The following is a 17,866-nucleotide window of genomic DNA, read 5'->3' as shown; positions in this document are numbered from 1 at the left end:
AAAAATTGCACGCGGCCAGCAGGAAAATATTGAAGATAATTTGCGGCTTTGATTGTGCATTGGATTTGTGCAAATTAACTCAATTCACGGCCGCTCACATGGCAATTTAATTAACTGACCGAACGAACGAGAATAAACCTTTAACTGGATAAGGCTTTAATTAATTTGCATTTGATGCAAAGGATACTTAGTAAAGATTTGCCCAAGTTCAGGACAAAAGTTTTTTTTTTTTTTTTGGGAGCGGCAAAAACTTTCTGCTACACGCACAGTCGCGTGGAAGAGGAATTAATAAGCTTGCTGCCATTTCGTATGCCACGAACATTGCAAATCTATGTAAATGCGTCGCATGTGGCGTATACTTAATGTGCCTGACATGCAATGTTTGGCACTGCCAGACAGAGGATGAGAGAGTAAAGAGACTCCGTCTAGGAGTGTGTACGAAGCAGCTGCAGGAACATTTATAACATTGTGTTAATGCGACTTATGTGACAGACCAGTTAATTACTGCTTGTGTGTTTGGTAAGCAACTTTAGCCAAAAACAACTGTTCCCACAGCTTCACAGCTTCCCCTTGATTTTCCGCTTACATTTCCCATATTTTCCGCACCCGCTGTGCGAAATGCGAAATGCTTTTCAATGATAATTCCACCCCTTAGATGTGTTTACATTGCCAAAAATGTTTCCCCACTCTGATGTGTTTGCCCAGCCCTTCTTGTAAACGGTCCGTTTATAATTAAATGCAGCTAACAATATTTATGGAATGCTCGACAAGCGATGAACTTTACTTAACTCAAGTGACAGCGCCCAAGTATTTATCCTGCCGATTGTTGTTTGCCCTCTCTCTTAAGACTGGAGAATTTCAAGGCGCACGCCTTTTCCCTTTTACGGGAGTTCCCAAGAACTCTACTCTAATGAGTGGCCCCCGGGTGGTGAAATAAATTTGCCGGCCATTTTAAAGGTCCATCCAATTATAATGGCCCAAAAACCTGATCTACTGCCTGAACTTTAACCTTAAGAGCTGGCTTAAGCTGGGGCTTCCCGTTTTCCAACCTTCTATAAATCATCATTTTAGCTGCAGTTGTGTCTTAGTGGAAAGACAGTGCACAGGGAAAAACAGGGAGCACTTTAGACCAGAAATAATAATTTTATTTTCAGTTTCGAAAAACTTGTATTATTCAAATTTCCCAGTGAAGAAGTCATTTCCGACCCTATAAATCATATATATTCTTGATCAGCATAAACAGCCGAGCCAATCTAGTTATATTTGGAAGAAAAAAAATTTGCAAAATTTTTTAAACATTTTATAGGGCTAAAATTTAATTGTTCAAATTTTCAAAAATTGTCAAAACTTTGATTTTTTTAAATTTTAAATTTGAATATGCAGATTTATAAACCTTTTAAAAACTAGCAAGGAAAAGCTTTCCGAAGTGAAATTAGTGCCTTTTTGAAGTAGTTATGAGTTTTTTAAACTTTGATTTCTGGAAAAATTTTGCTATGAAAATTTAGATAAATGTCTACTAAATATATGGCATTATACTTTTAGTCAAAAGCTTATAGCTCTGGGAGGAGTCATTCCCAACCCTATAATCCATATATATTCTTGATCAGCATCAACAGGCGAATCTTTCTAGGCATGAAGGTAAGGAAAAAAAATTTCTGACATTTTTTTCAAATTTTAATTTTGTTAAAATGGCCAGAAATGTATAAAAATTTGATTCTTTTAATATTTTAAATGGAGTATGCAGATTTGTAAACCTATTAAAAACTAGCAAGGGAAAGTTTTCCGAAGTGAAATTAATGGATTTTTGGCTTAGATTTGTATTTTTTAAACTTTGATTTGTTCAACAAATTTGTATAGAAAAACACCGATAAATATCGTTTATAGAACACAAATATTTAAGATTTAGTTATGATTTCCATAGATCCTATAACTTTGGCTTCTGGGAGTTAGTATCCTTTTTTGTTTTAGAATAAAATAAATATTTCCTTAGCAAATGTTTTTTTCTGAGTATCTCAACAACAAAAAATGACAGAGGACTACGAAACACTTGTAACAATGTAATTTAAAACGACAACGGCAACGGCAACACAACAATCACCCACGCAGGATTCCGAGTCAAAGACATCCAGTGCCATGGGGGATGACAAAGCTTTAAACCGAACGAAGAGCAACAACAGCAACCAAAAGAAAAGATCCGACAAATGGAAGCCGTAACAAAAACAACAAACAAATTTCAGGCAAAAGGCCAAATCCTGCCGCCGGTCAACAGTCAGCAGTAGGGAAAATCCAGGAAAGGGCAGCTGCTGCTGGAAGGAGGCGGAAAATGGAGAAAAAAGGACGAGACAGGACAGGGCAGACCAGGAATTCCTGGGATAGACCTCTCCCGGCAGCTACGGGCGCTAAAGTCGGGCATAATCACATAATAAACATTTTCCATGCCATGCCGAAAACCCGCACAAAAAAAAGGGACAGTTGGAGGTTTTCATTAGGGCGCGAGAACAGCAGAGGAGCAGTGCCACTGGAAGGGGAAACGGAAACGGAAATGGAAATGGAAACGCAAACCAAAACCGACATGATAATAAATATGTGTGCGGGAAAAAGTGTAAAAAATAAAATGGCGACAGACAAATTCAAGATAAACAAAAGCGCGAACAGGCACACAAATATTCATGTGTGTATTTATTAGGCAAACACACACACACTCACACCACTTGGTGGCGCATGTAAACATGCCAAGAAGGAGATATCCTTAATGGCCGAAATTAAACGCGCCTGAATGGCAAGGGAAATGATTGGATTTCCCGACTAAAACCGGGAAACCACCAAGGCCAGACGAAGCTGTCATCCAGTCATGTCCCACATCAACCCGCCATCCAGTCGGCTTCGCTCTATTTTCCAGGCATTTTCACTGATTTTTTCACGCTTAATTTCCCGCCCTTCCCCGGGGGGCAGGCGCAGCTTGCGGTTTTATGTGCGCTATTATTTTTAATTTCTTTCATATTTCCCGCTGTCGTCGTTTTTTTTTTTTAATGCGGTTTACAGGGACATGCGGGACTTCTATTTTTTTATGGCCAAAGTTTTGGATTGTTTTGGGAATTAAACTCTAGGCATTTAATTTGATTTAAAGCTCGCACAACTAGGCGTATGATGAATGTGAAATCGAGGAGCAAGCCCACGCAGTCAATAAGTTTTTGGTTAGCATAAATTGTGGCAAAGTTTTAGGTCTTTGTGTGTTTTTGTCTGTATGTGCCACCCCCCCCACCAATTCTTTTGTTGACTTTTGGGGCGTTATAAGTCAAAAGTTGTCTGTTATCCCGGATGAAATATGGTTCACGTCCTGCTCATTTGACTAATTGCAGTTTTCTCTCAGATCAAATCTTATCCCTCCTCCTGCTGGAGCCTTTGAAGCGTTCTTTTTCCCGGCAGTTAGTTGGCAATCGGGTCTGGGGAAAATGCAATCTGGACTCCTGTCAGAGCCACTGCCTCCGCGTTTTAGGCCAGCCCCTCTGCTGTTGCCTGCGAAATCTGCGAAATGTTGCCATGTTATCCTAGTGCCTTGCCATTTGCTGCCAAAAATCCTTTCCGAAAAAGAGGAGCCACCAACCACTAGGAGCAAGGAAAAACAAAAGTCGGGAGGAAAATTCGTTTATCGCGCCGCAAAATTGTTTTCGTTTTTCTATATACAGTATACAAAAGACACATAATATATATTTTAGTTAGTTTGCACTCTCTATTTTCCCAGCCTCTATTGTCTGCTTTAAAAACATTACAAGGAAACGAGAATCTCAAACTTGAGTTTACTGAACCGAATCTCTCGATGCTCTTTAATTGAGTTTTAAACTGGAATTGAGTTTGAATTTAAAAAGGACAAGATATTCAAGCTGAAGTCTGGAAAAGCCGAATTAATATGAGGGAAAATGGCATTATCCCTTGTCTACTTTACATTTAAATTGATATTGAGGCCATTGTAAATATCGATAGACATCAAAGCAATTACATTCCGATGGTCTTTTATAGATTGAATTAATATTTGCTGGAAAACAAGGAAAACTGTAAGTAATTGGTTTTGTTTTACTTATATTTATCTGCCTTTATGGCCCATAAATGTAGTTTGTCTTGTAAGAGAATCGAGCTGTACAAGTTCAATTTTGTAAACATAGTAAATATCCATAATGAAATACAATTTCCGGGCATAATTGACTTTTGTTTGGATGTGGGTTTAATCGATACTATAATCTTTTTACCATTTCCTTAAAGAAGTTGCTTGACTTGAGTTCCTTACTAAAGTTTTGGCTTTAAAAAGCCAAGATTGTTGCTACTTTCCAACCATAATGGTTGAAATCTGCACGTCATGTGCCTTGAAGTTTCAGGATACCTCGGCATTTATAGCATTCTTGGCAAGGGTATGGCCAAATTGAGTTTGCCTTAAATTTTGCCTGGTCTTTGGCGCCCTGGACCAGACCAGGACCCAACCAGACCAGACCAAGAGCAATCCGGAGGCTAAGGCCACGCCCAAACGCCCCTTAAGCGACTGCAGCAAACAGTTTCACTTTTGATGGCCAAAAGCAGCAACAGCAGCCAAAAGTCATTTTGGCCTCCTATTTTCTTTTTTTTTTCGTTGCCCTCACTCTCTCTCGACTGTGTAATTTATGAGTTTGCGCCTCAAGTTGTGGGCCACACGTAACCGGGTTTTAGAACATCATGGAGAACGGTAGCAGGAGCAGGAGCAGGAGTAGGAGCCACTGCAGCCATGGCTTATCGCCATTGTCTTGTCCAACCTTGGTGCGGTTGTTTTCTCTTTTTTTTCCAGATGCCGCTGATGCCGCTGCTGTTGTCTGGCAGTTTATGAAAACTGCAGCGGCAAATGTTTGGCTTTTCCCGGGTAGCTGGGCGAATGGTGACCTGCAGCAGGCACCCAGGAGGGCAATGTCCTTGTTTATGCGCCGACACTCTGCTGCTTCTGTGGCGCGCTTGATTGAATTGTGTCCTTGTCATTGCATGTCGTCAGCCATACCTCCGTAGGTCTGCTCTGCCGCAGAATCGTCGAGTGGCTTTTGGCTGACAGCCTTCTCGCCCAAAGTTTAATTAACTTTTTCAGCTCAATTTCTAAACATGTTCTCGGCTTACGTCGTTCTTTTTTTTAAGCCAAAAGGCGTTGGGCTTAGGCGAGGGCAGCTGCAAGGATTTTATTAGATTTAAGTAAGTTAAACAGTATTTCGAAACTTAATTTATTGTCGAGTAATGGTCCTAAAATGTACGAACATGTGCTTGATTTGTAAAACACTCTGCTCAATTTAACTCTTTGATTAATAACTCTTCGAATTCAAGTTTATGGGGCAAATTTCTCAAGCAAACCTCTGCTTAACCCCATCATGCTTGGCCTCGTCCCATAGAGCTTAACCCACGAAATACCCACTAAGCTGTGTTGTGTTTCTTTTGGCCCACTGTCAAGTGACTTTAAATGGCAGCGCGGCTTTTGACAGCTGCAAGCATGGAGCTCAGAGCACAGAGCACAGAGCACAGAGCTCTCAAAGATTCTACCAGCTACTGGTTAGCAGCTCCCAGCACCGAGCTCTCCGAGTATTACAACTGACAGCTGGCGTCTGATGCGGTTTATGTTAAAAGGCAAACCATTGAGGCAGCCCACACATGTGCGCACTCACACACGCGAATTTATGTTTATGTTAACAAAGTCGAGCCATTCAAGTGGCAAGCCAAAACAAGACAACCCTCGAATAAGCAGCAACCGCCACCGCCACCGCCACCACCGCCGCATCGTGTACATCCACCTGCCCCCCGGATGAGATGAGATGCAGTCATGTGCACAAAGCCGAAAACATTGTAACCGAGCGCGCGAGTTTCACAGATAACAGCGTCAACTGCCTCAGCTTGATATGGTGATGTTTCGAGAGACACTCAGAAAAAAGGTATACGGAAAACTTAGTACATTTTAAAACACTTTAAAGAGGATAATCTCTCCTCCTAAAAGATTTAGTTCCTTCTCACATAATACTTTATGATCCAAGTAAGAATACAAATTGAAATGAAATAACATATTCGTAGAGCTACTCAATCGCCTTTCGGAGGTGCCTCCTCTGCAGCCGCTCCCTCACCCTTTGCCGCACCGTCGTCCTTGGCCGCTCCCTCCTCCTCGGCGCCATCTTCTCCTCCAGAATTTTCCGACACCAAGCTCAATGTCCTCTTCCTAGTGGCAGCCGAGGCATAGTCCGCAAACGTGAGGTTAATGTCATACGGTGTGCGCCGGAAGATATGAGGCGGTGTGTAATTGTTTTGTATGGGCCAGAAGTGACCCTCCTCGTCCCGGGCAAAGGGTACCTGGCCATAGAGCTTGGCAAAGTCATCCAGTTCATAGTAGAATCTCGTGGAAGCTAGCACCAGTTCGATCCGCTGGATCTCGGGTAAATGCTTACGGTATAAATCAATCGGCACCTGATCAATTAACAATGACTTTGTCTTACTTTTCGTCTGTTCAAAATCTTCCTCATCATCCAGACTCTCGCGTGTGGAGTCTCCGTCCATTTCCGATTGATCCCCCTGATCGACCTGCTCCAAGAGCATGCGGCAAATGGTGTGGAGCTTGTCCTTGATAATTAGATGCTGCTTACCCATCAGGTACTCGTCTGTGGGCGTTGAGGTGGGAAACTTCTCGTTGAGAAAGACGGCCGGCATGCGGCGAAAGATGAGCTCGTTGGTATACAGCTCCGTAATATGATCCTCGATCTGGAAGACACGATTTGTCACCCAGTAGGTATCGCAGCACTCGAGCAAGGCCTTGGTGAAGCAACCTATCATATCCTCGGAGCTCTCCAGCATCAGGAGGCTGTAGTCGCCCATATACATATACAGGCCGCACATGGGATCCGGGGTGATGGCCACCTCCTTGCACTGCTTATGCAATTGCTTTAGAACATCACTAAAGACGTCGAAGAAGTCCTTCGGCTTGACTTCTGTGGATACTACAGTCATTCTATCATCTTCATCGCCGATGAACTCCTCCTCGGCAGTTTCAAACCCACTGAATCGAAACGTGTGGGTTAAAACTTCCTGATCTGGGTCAGCAGAGGTTCTAGCCATCTCTGACGGAACTTCCACACTTGCCTCCTCCTCAGCCTCTTCCTGGCTGAGCGAAACATCGTCCATGGGTATGATCATATCCTCCTTGAACTCGAGCGTTGGATGAACTGTTGAAACGCCCTCTGACTGGTCGGCCTGAACGGGTTCTGGTTCCACCTCTGGCTCTGTCTCCTCCGGCGTTAAATGGGCGTTCTTGGCCAGGATAAAGATACGCTGGTAGAACACCGATGTATCCATATCTGCTAACTCGATGTCCACATACTCCACCAGGGACTTGCGCACCTGGAAGGTGAAGGGTCGCTTCATCGTGAAGATCGAGTACCGGGTCATCCGACCGGCCCGCGTTTGCCGCTGCCGGGCGGTCATGGAGGCACGCCGATATATAGACATGGTTGCTCCTGGGGGTCAGGTACGTCTGCCGGGGTCAGAGAGTCAGAGTATCGATAAAGCTAAGGCGAGCCCAGTTTGTTTCGGGGAATTTCGATTGTTGTCTAGCAACAAAGCGGTTGCTTGGCTTCGTCTGAAATCAATGAATAAGGGAATTTTAACTACAACACAATCAATATCTATTCGTTTACAAGCTTTACTTTTCTATTAGCAACACCAAATAAGGCTAAGGATGGAGAAGGAGTTCAGGTTTAATTGAAGACTAAGTTTGCCTTAGCTCAGTAATCATCACTACTCTTCCCTACCCTCGTTAATCGGTACACTATTTATAGTACTTAAATTATTCAAGAATATTCCTCTTAACTAACATTTAAATATCAAATGGCATAGCAATTTTCGCACAGTGCCCACCCATACGCAGAGCCCATTTGCATGTACATGTGTACGGTGTTATTATCTAACCAATGTACTTGGGTCGCTGCCTCAATTATTATTATCATTCGTTTGAAATCTAAGGCTCTCTCTACCCGGCCGCCCTTGTCGCTTGTCTTTTTGTTTTGCCTGGGCTTTTAGTTTAGCTTTGGCTTTCGCTGCCGCTTTTCAGCGAGTTAATTTATTCATGGCCCATTTATGAGCATAGTGATTTCAGGCAGCACCTACATCTACCAGCCACCAGTATCATCCGGCAACATCCGACATCCAAAAGGGGGCTGGGACAGGAGCTGTGGCTGTGCAGGAACAACAACCTCGACAAGGACGTAAAGGGAAAACTTCTTCATCAGGAGGCAAACTCCTCTGCCTGCCCGTGTCTCCTTTGGGCCTCCAGTGCGCTCAGTTTCGAGTTTCCCTACTCTCTTTGAACAATTTGAAACACTTGGGCATACAATATGTTGAAATGATAATGAGGCGAAATTGTTTTTTGACTCGCTCCCCAGGTGTTGCCTTCACCTGGCTGCTGCCGCTGCCGCTGCTGCTGCTGCTGCTGCTTCAAAGGATGTCTGAGCGGGGCTGATTATCCTTATCCTTAGCCAGGATTCGGTTGAGTGGCCGTCGACTGTCGCTTTTGGGCGTTTAGTTTATTGACGCAAAAGTTGCGTAGCAATTTGCGGCAATGTTTTAATAACTAAGTACCTTTGCCTCCGTTGTCCTGGCAAACAAGCTCCCTATTTTATATATATTTTTTACAAGTTTAAAAAGTTGGATATTAGCTTTAAAATATAAATTATACTGGTAGTTATCCAGGCCTAGGATACATCTTGTAGATTAACTAATCGAGGAAATTGCTTCATAATTCAATTTAATAGCTTGTGAATAAAAAGGAACTAAACATTATTTGTGGTAAATTTATAGTTTTTCTTATTTAAATTCAAAGCTTAAAAATATTTTTTAGATATATATATAGTACCATCTGCAAGCCTTAATGGCAACTTTCACTTTCTGTTCGCTCTCTCAGTTTCACTTTCATTGCCAAGCAAATAGCTTCCATCGATTTGACTCCGGAATGTCGACATGCCACGCCCATTTGTCACAGTCGCCGGCAGCAGGCAGCAGGCAGCGTTGATTGCATCGAAGTTCTTAGTCAATATTTGCCGATTTCAATGAAATGAGAATTTGACATGCAAGCAAACACGGCAGAGACAGCTCTTGCCAATGGAGCTGAGTGCTCGACTGCGTGGAAATGGAAAGTATCTGCTGGCAGAGATGTTGCAGTTGCAGTTTCCGATTCAGATTCAGATTCTGATTCTGATTCAGTTGCATTTGGCAGCTGGTGCTGCAACAGGAGAAGGACAAATGCACACACAGGCTGACTTCCTGCAATCGAAAGGCTGGCACTGACTTGGGTAAATTAATTGCGATCTGTGTGCCATGGCATTTTTGTGTGTATGTCTGTGTGTGGCCAAGTGATTGATGTTGTGAGTAGTATTTGCGCTTGTTACCTTTGTTTTTGTTTTTGGCCAAGGGAAAAAAGAGACGAAAATTCACCTCCATTCCGGGCACTGATTAGACCTTGAGAAGATTAGAAAAAGGTAACTTGACCAAAATGCAATACACATTAAATTAAATACTTGTTTAAAGTAAACTCTGATAAATTTCCAATTTAAAATTCAAATTCCAGCTCAATTTCAAAACACATTTAAATGGGATCATCCTGTTTATCCCAATTATGACCTAAATACCGCGCATGACATCGCCTGCAAATGCCGTGAAATCAAACTGCTGAATAGTTGGCAATAAATGCAATTAAAATTTTAAATGACTGGCAAACAGAAAGAGGCAGAGAGCTGAACTTTTACAAAATTAATGCCCAGCTCAGCAGAGAAAATGTTCCTAGGCAATTTTAAATTAATTCAATTAAACGAGGCATCAGCAGCAGAGCCACCAACAAGTGTTTGGTTCTCAATTGCCTGCCTACCTGCCAGAAAAGTTCGTCCAGGTGCGATGGCACATTTTAATTGTTGTTGGACGCCCGAAACTCTCCTTTTGCCAATGCAATTAAATGCAATGACAACTGGGGCGAGAGCGAAGGAAACTCTTAGCCGAAGCTAATCAATTAAGTCAAGTTTAGGTCCAATTTGTGCATTGCTTGAGTGAATCGCCCCATCCGCCTTTTCCAATTAAAGACCGCTAATTTATTTAAACTGGGCCAAAAATCAATATAGCTGAGGGAAGAGGCAAGTACACTCGGAGAAAGGACACTTACTTTTAAAAGAGAACGTTTATATACCCGTGAACCTTAAAATATTCGCATTCTTTAAATCGATATTTATTGATGTTTTTATATGAAAATTTTTTCGACCAATCAAAGCTTAAAATACTCATAACTACGTCAAAAAGGCACTAATTTTAATTCGGAAAGCTTTCCTATGTTAGTTTTTATTGGGCTAACAAATCTGCATACTCAATTAAAAATTTGGGAAATTAAATTTTTTTTATTAATTTTTGATAATTTTAATGATGTAACCCCTTATAAAATTTGGGAAAAATTGCCAAAAAATTTTTTATTTCCGGACATGCTCAGATCGATTCTGCTTTTGATGTTGATCAAGAATATATATGGATTATAGGGTCGGAAATGTCTTCTTCAAGAGTTATAAGCTTCTGACTAAGAGTAAAATACTCTGCAAAGGTATAAATATAATTTTTTCAGACCTTCTCAAAAATTCTAAACAAAAGCCAATGGATTGCTTAATTTTTTAAGACTTTTGAGTAATCTTTTTGCTCAGTGCCACTGAGAATCCTCATCATCAGTGGGCAGTGGCCTCAGGCCATGTGGCCAGCATGGTGATCTCTGCCAGATAAGGGTCAGATGGAAAACGAGAACTGGGACGGGAACGGGATGGCGCAGCAGGAGCTCAATTATATTTTTATTTATGCGCCAACATTCGCGCACTTAACAAAATAGCATCCGGCTAGGTCCTCTGGCATCCCCTTCTGACAATGGAATTTTATTGTTTCGCCAATGTAAGCAAATTTGGTGGAAACTTTTTCGATGGTGGCCGAAAGGCGAAAGGATAGGACAAGACTGAAGCATAAATAAAGTTATGTATTTGATTATGAAACCAGCGGACAGAGGCTCGTGGCCAATGGATTCAATTGCTTGGCAATCTTTATGGCCAGGACAGACAAATCATAAAAAAAGAGGGGGAGCAGCAGCACAATGGAAAAGGGCGAGAGAAAGCATTTTATGACCCGAACTTGGCTTTAAATGGAAAGTGTCCAGTGAAGTGTCCAGCGTGGTGTATATTTTATTTGTTCAGCGAATCAATTTCTTGGGATACTTGGGGAAAATATAATCCTCTCTATTTGCTTGAACCCTTTTTACCTGTTAAGCAAGCGAACCGAATGTGATTTTGGTCACACTCAAGAAAGCATATGTGTTTTTCTTTTTCCCTTTTGTTGAGTGACCCTTTTTTCCTTTTTATTTTCTTTTCTTTTAAAATTCCCCCAGACTCCGTGTGGCATTCCGAAATGTCACTTCCGGTGCTTAAGTGTATTTCTTTGTGTGAGGGATACATCGCAAACATTCTGCAAATGTTACTTTTTTAGCCTCATTTTAAGGCCAGCTTTTCAACCTCCTCGCTAAGAAATGTTACAAATATTTATTTTTGTGTTGCCTCAACTATTTTGTTTCCTAGTGTCGGCTGCTGTTCATGTTTCGGATGCTTAATTGCAATGCCAACAACAATTGGCATTTGAAAGGCAAACACAAAGCCAGATAACGAAATGCTTTCAAACGGACATATTTCAAACAGCAAGGGTCAAAATATTAGGTCTACAAAAATTATACATGATTATAAGCCTTATAATAATATTACAAATAATAATATCGGTTTACAAAATGAGCTAGAAAGCTATACATAAAAATAAATATACATCATTATATGGAATACGTATTTTTTAAGAAGTTTTTCTTTTTAACCCTCACTGTATAAACGCTTTATGTCTAACAAGAAATGAAAGGAAATTTATTTCGAAAAGTCGAACTTTATGTACTCTTGCAATTTGCAATTGATTTATAGTATCGAATCGAAAATCAATTATAAGTAAGCTTCAATCTTTCGCATTCTTTGAATCAATATTTATCAAGTTTTTTATATGATAATTTTTTCGACAAATTAAAGTTTTAAAATCTCATAAATAAGCCAAAAATGCATTAAATTCAATTCGGAAAGCTTTCCTATGTTAGTTTTTATTGGATTAACAAATATGCATACTCAGTTTAAAATTAAAAAAATTCAAATTTTTATCAATTTTTTTAAATTTTAACGAAACCCCTATTAAAATTTTAAAAAAATATGTAAAATTTTTTTTTCGGTCAGAGATGCCTAGAAAGATTTCTCTGTTGATGCTGATCAAGAATATATATGAATTATGGGGTCGGAAATGACTCCTTCATACTGTTACAAGCTTTTGACTAAAATGAAAATACCCTGAAAGTGTATACTAAAGACAACAATTTACGCAGAAAACTAAGTTGCATTGGAAATAAAATGGCATTTTCCCCACTGACATTGAACAATGGCTGGGCTTGATTGAAACACAACGATACGGAGACATATGTATACGATTTTCCCAGTTCTGTGGAAATATCAAAACAATTAAATTTAACGCCGGCAAAGAGCAAAAGGCAAAATGAAAACAAAACTTTGTATCGCAGAAGTGAACTCAATTTGCCGGCATCTAAATCATTTTTAATTTGAACAACAACTAAATACGAGCGCTTTATATTCCTCCAAACAAAAACAGGCAAAATATTTAACAATAACAAAATGTAGCATACATTCGAGGGCGCTGCAAAGTGAGAAAAAGAATGTTATTCAACGCGAGCAGCGTTTTCCGCGGCGCAACAATGGCAAGGGGATGCATGGAGCGGGGAGTGCGGAGTGCGGAAAGTGCAACACACACATTCTCTCTTTCCCTCCCTCTCTCTCTCTCTCTGTGCAACTTTCCCCAGGTACCGTTACACGCTGCTGCACAATTATTCAAATCCACGAGCCATGGCAGCAGAGAGGTGAAGGAGTCACGGGTCACGAGTGCGGGTTGAAAGCGAACAGGAAAAGCTGTCGCTCGATGGCAGGTGGAGGGGAATACCCTATATAGGTCTGAGCACCTTTTAGGTTATGTATTGCCTTAGGAAACACTTGAAATATATTAAAAATGTACAATTATATACTATAATATATAGTATATTTGTGAGTTAATACAAAATACACGATTAAAAGCCATAAATTAGCCGCATGTTGATGCTTTATATAGTAAACTAAACTAAATATTTGCTTTAAAGCCCCTTAAATCATCTATAAAATAAGTTGTAAGTACATAAATAAAATTCCTTATATCTCCTTCTAATATATTCCATGGATACAACTCAATTCGAACCTTTGAATTCCTTAAAAACTCTTGCAAACAAGAATTAATTTAAGCCTTTGTTCGCTGTCCCAATTTGTCGCCATAACAAAGGAATTTAAATGCGCGAACAGCGCACAGAACATCAAAATGAAACTAAACAATAATATTTGTTGGTAGATGGTTTTTTTTTACAATCAACTGCAATTACGTAGAAATTGCTTTGATAACTTTGTGTAGCAGGCTTTGCTTAACCCAAAAAAAAAAATACAAAATAAAATAATTCAAGAGTTGCAAATAATAATAAATAAAAGACTATAAATAAAGCGTTAAAACCCAATAATTTACACACCAAAAGCCGTGTTACGTTTTTATATAGATGCTCGACCTGAGCAGGAGTTACTATCAATTACCTTCATCTCATCCGGGGCTAACAAGGAGCTCTCTCTTGGAGAGTCCTTCTAATAAATATGCCTAAGCACTCGCTCTTGCCTTTGCTGTCCTTTCCAGAATCTTACAGAGTCTCCATACCGCCCCACACTCCATCCTCATTTCGCACTCGACGGAATGACAAAGCCAAGGCAAATGACGTGAAATATACATAAAGAGGAAGAGCAGGCCGTAAAATGGCTGCAATACGGTATACGGGGCGTATGAGCAACGTCGTTTCATTCGCCCCACTTACAAGTAATAAGAGCCAACGGCATAAAAACCGACCCTGCCCCACCAAACACCCCTACTAGCACCACCAGAACCACCAGCACCGCCAGCACCACCAGCACCATGTGAGCCATAAAAAGTATATGGTAAGCCAAACCCCAAATAAACGCAAAACCCAAACTCAAACCTAATACAAAAAACCCAACCCAGTCCGTCGCCTTTAAGGCTCAGATTCCGTGGGCATATTTCACGGGGCAAAGCCATCGCATAATGCGTGTGATTGATTTACCTGTTTCCACCTTGCGACCCAGCTGCTGTAAAATTGATGGCTCCCATTTGGCAGCGAGCGAAGAGATTGAAGTCATTGCCATTGCCATGATTAGGCGCCGAATTCCCTGCCTGCCGTCCATTTCAGATGGCCAAGCTAAGTGATATTTCTGTGGCTATATATTGGTACTCTCTCCTACCAATTAGATATAAAAATATTAATATTAAAACTAAGGTGGTAATATATATTAAAGTCTTTGTAAGACTTGCTCCCCGAAATACCCCATCAAAGTCTTATCCAAAAAATCGGCAACTGTATTCAGTGGCCTGCACCAAAAGGTCGCCGTAAGTTTGTTGTTTGCATGGGTTAAACTGTCGGTCGCTATCAGGGCAACACAATCAGCAGAAGATCCAGACATCCGGATATACCAGGAGCAGGACGATGCCAAGTCGACGAAACAAGCCGGCAAAAGTTGGTTAGTTAAAAGTGTTTGTCATTGTTGACACCTTTCGTCTTGGCAAGGGGGGAAAAGCTGGCAACAATGGGACTCGGCCTTCCTCCCTCCACAAAAGGGCAAAGTTTTTCCTTTCTCTCTCTTTATTTAGCTTTGGTTGCCTTTTGCCTTTTGCCTTCTGGCTGCCTGTACTATTCCTACTGCTACTGCTGCTGCTTCTGCTTCTGGCGGTCGGGCAAAAAGTTCTTTTCGTGCTCATGTTGATTGGTGTTAAATATTTGGCGGCATTTGTCGCATCAGGTTCGGTAAATCTAATTTATTACACTATGCGGTCCAGTTTAAAGCCATCAGCAGCTCAGCAGGCGCTTCTAGGGTGTGTGTGTGTGTGCGTGTGTGTGTGGTGTGTGGTGTGTGGTGTGGTATGGTTTTGGTGTTAAGCTCCACCACAAAACGGAGTCACAAGTTGACTGTCTGGTGCGATGTTTCGGTGTTTACACTTGGACACAAAGTGAGTTAGGTGTTTAATAAGCTATTTGATAATGTGTAAAACAATAAAAAGACATTATAAAATTGGATAAAGTTTGTTATTAGTAAAATTTTTCATTTATGTTTTATATTTTTATTTTACTTTTTGTTTTATACTCTTGCAGGGTATTATAATTTTACTCAGAAGCTTGTAACGCAGTGAAGGAGCCATTTCCGACCCTTTGAATCACATATATTCTTGATCAGCATGAACAGCCGAGTCGATCTAGCTATATTTGGAAGAAAAAAAATTTGTAAAACTTTTTCAACATTTTATAGGGCTAAAATTTAATTGTTCAAATTTTAAAAAATTGATAAAATTGTGATTTTTTTTAATTTTAAATTTGAATATGCAGCTTTATAAACCTTTTAAAAACTAGCAAGAAAAAGCTTTCCGAAGTGAAGTTAGTGCCTTTTTTACGTATTAATGAGTTTTTTAAACTTTGATTTCTGTAAAAATTGTGCTATACAAATTTAGATAAATCTGTACTAAAAATATGCCATTATACTTTTAGTCAAAAGCTTATAGCTCTGGAAGGAGTCATTTCACACCCTATAATCCATATATATTCTTGATCTGCATCAACAGGAGAATCTTTCAAGGCATTCAGTAAAAACAAATTTTTTAGTTTTTTATAAATATATAAAAATTTGAATTTTTTAACATTTTAAATTGAGTATGCAGATTTGTTGACCCAATAAAAACCAGCATAGGAAAGGTTTCCAATTGAAAATTGAAGAATTTTTGTGCGAGTTATGATAGATTTTCACATCAAGGATATAGGAATTTCGGTTTCCTAAAGTTAGCTTCCTTTCTTGTTCAGCGTTTCTTTTAGTGCATCATGTGTGCTTGGGTTTTCTATTTCAGTTCCCAATTTTACGCTTTTATGTCTTCATATCATTTACGCTTATTTTGTGGTCTGTCCCTGGCTTTAAAGCCAGAAACATGGATGGAAATACAGATACAGATACAGATACAGATAGAGATACAAAATAAAGATACAGATACTGCGCACACGCTTGCCATTCATCAATGCTGGCAATTCGCTGTGGCCTCAAGTGGCTCCAGGATAAAGGGGTTAAAGGGAAAGGTAATAATGGCACCAGCTTCGTTGGCATTGAAAGTGCAGTTAAACTGCAATCGCGTTTGCGTTTTCATTATGCGGCCCCATAAAACTGGCGATCCTTCGAACAAAGTAAAAGTAGCGGCTGATGCCGATAGCAAACTTTCCGTTCTGTTTTGCCAATTAAAGAGGAATTCAATTAGACCAGGTAGTTACCCTACAAAACGGGTGGGTTTCTCTGAACTTTTATGGAAAAGATAGATATAATTTTCCAAAAACGTTCCCTAGGAAACCTGTCTCCCTTAAAGGTTTTCCTATGCTAATTCAATATTCCAACTATTCGATATACCAATTTCCAGGGTACTTTCAATAATAAAAAAAAGAAGAAAAGTTATCAACGTAAACAATTCAAGCACTTCAACTAGTTTTGGGCGCCTCGATAGTGCTCCAGATAATGGCTCGAGACGGTGCGAGGGGGGATTGATGCATAATGAAAAGTTACCAGTTGCCTGGCGAAGCAGAGGGAGGAGGTGCCCCAAGGGCTATATGTATATAGTATAGTATAGTATAGTATAGTATAGTATATATATAGAGGGATCGGTCGCCCTTCTGCCACTCAAACGAGCAAAACGCAGAGCGACAAATTTTTATGGGCAAACTTTCAATTACCCAACTTTTTTCTTGCTTGAATTACTTTTGAAATGCTTTGCCCACACATACAGACAGGACATATGCATATGTGTGTGGGGGTAAATGTATCAGCGAGTTGTCGTCCTTGTTGTTGCTGTTCTTTTGGTTTCATTTGCTTCACTGATTCGGTCATAGAGATACACGGTAAAAATTAAGGTAAATAAGTAACTGATATGAATTTTTCATTTACATTTAATTGGAGGTAAAGGTATGCTGGTATTCTTAAAGAAAATAACATTAAACTAACTAAAATTCAACTAAAGCCAAGCAGAAAGTGAAAGTTGAGATGTCAATCTTTCGCAGAGATATCTTCCTCTGATATTTTCTCTGTGTGCCTTTGCTTTGATGTTCTTCTGTGGCAAACTCATACTCCTGCTCCTGTGAAGGATGAGCAAAAGGAGTTGCGGTGGCGACGGCCATTGACTGTGTGCACACTCCATAGTGCCACCTACCCACCCACTGCTGCTACTCACCTGACTCTACCCGCCAACAGGCGCTTCAAGGACGCGCACAGCCATTTATAATGCCTGTATATTATTACTTTTCACTTTGCCGAGCAAATTTACGAGCGAGCTTCGCAATTTTTCAACTTGTTACTTAGCGCGAGCGCCACTTAAACACTTTTAAACGCAATTTCAGCACTGAATGCGAATTGAAGCTCGCCCGTGCCATGAAATATGGAATTCTAAGCGGGCCAAGACAATGCGATTCACACTCCCCGGGGAGAAGGTGTGAGCAAAAAGCACACACACACACACAAAGAGAGAGCCATTTCAGTGCCCGAGTCATAAATCATAATCTGCTGGCATATTACATATAAAATATTGATGCTAAAGAGTTCAAAATACACACACACACAGAGATACACAATACACT

The 17,866-nt window shown here is 40.3% G+C and overlaps 1 protein-coding gene and 1 long non-coding RNA gene across 3 annotated transcripts in view; one reads left to right on the top strand and one right to left on the bottom strand.

Moving 5' to 3' along the window:
* The window catches only part of LOC147644210 (uncharacterized), a 229,456-nt gene that overhangs the window by 191,874 nt on the left and 19,716 nt on the right, over positions 1 to 17,866 (top strand). The window lies entirely within an intron of this gene.
* Positions 5,991 to 7,652, bottom strand: LOC110188839 (uncharacterized). 2 transcript variants are annotated; one of them, XM_020958733.2, is made up of 2 exons: positions 6,480 to 7,652; positions 5,991 to 6,426 (listed from the first exon to the last, which is right to left on the bottom strand). In XM_020958733.2, exons 1-2 carry the CDS (start codon positions 7,483 to 7,485, stop codon positions 6,368 to 6,370), a joined length of 1,065 nt encoding a protein of 354 aa, XP_020814392.1. In that variant the 5' UTR covers positions 7,486 to 7,652; the 3' UTR covers positions 5,991 to 6,367. The 2 variants fall into 2 exon arrangements, with proteins under 2 accessions (XP_020814392.1, XP_020814391.1); XM_020958732.2 differs by having other exon boundaries at positions 5,991 to 7,651.

Source organism: Drosophila serrata, unplaced genomic scaffold (genome assembly GCF_035046125.1).
Source record: "Drosophila serrata isolate PLE 108 unplaced genomic scaffold, ASM3504612v1 contig_217, whole genome shotgun sequence".
NCBI classification, from domain to species: Eukaryota; Metazoa; Arthropoda; class Insecta; order Diptera; family Drosophilidae; genus Drosophila; species Drosophila serrata.
Note: the sequence above shows the minus strand (reverse complement) of the source record. Positions and strands in the feature narration are given on the sequence as shown.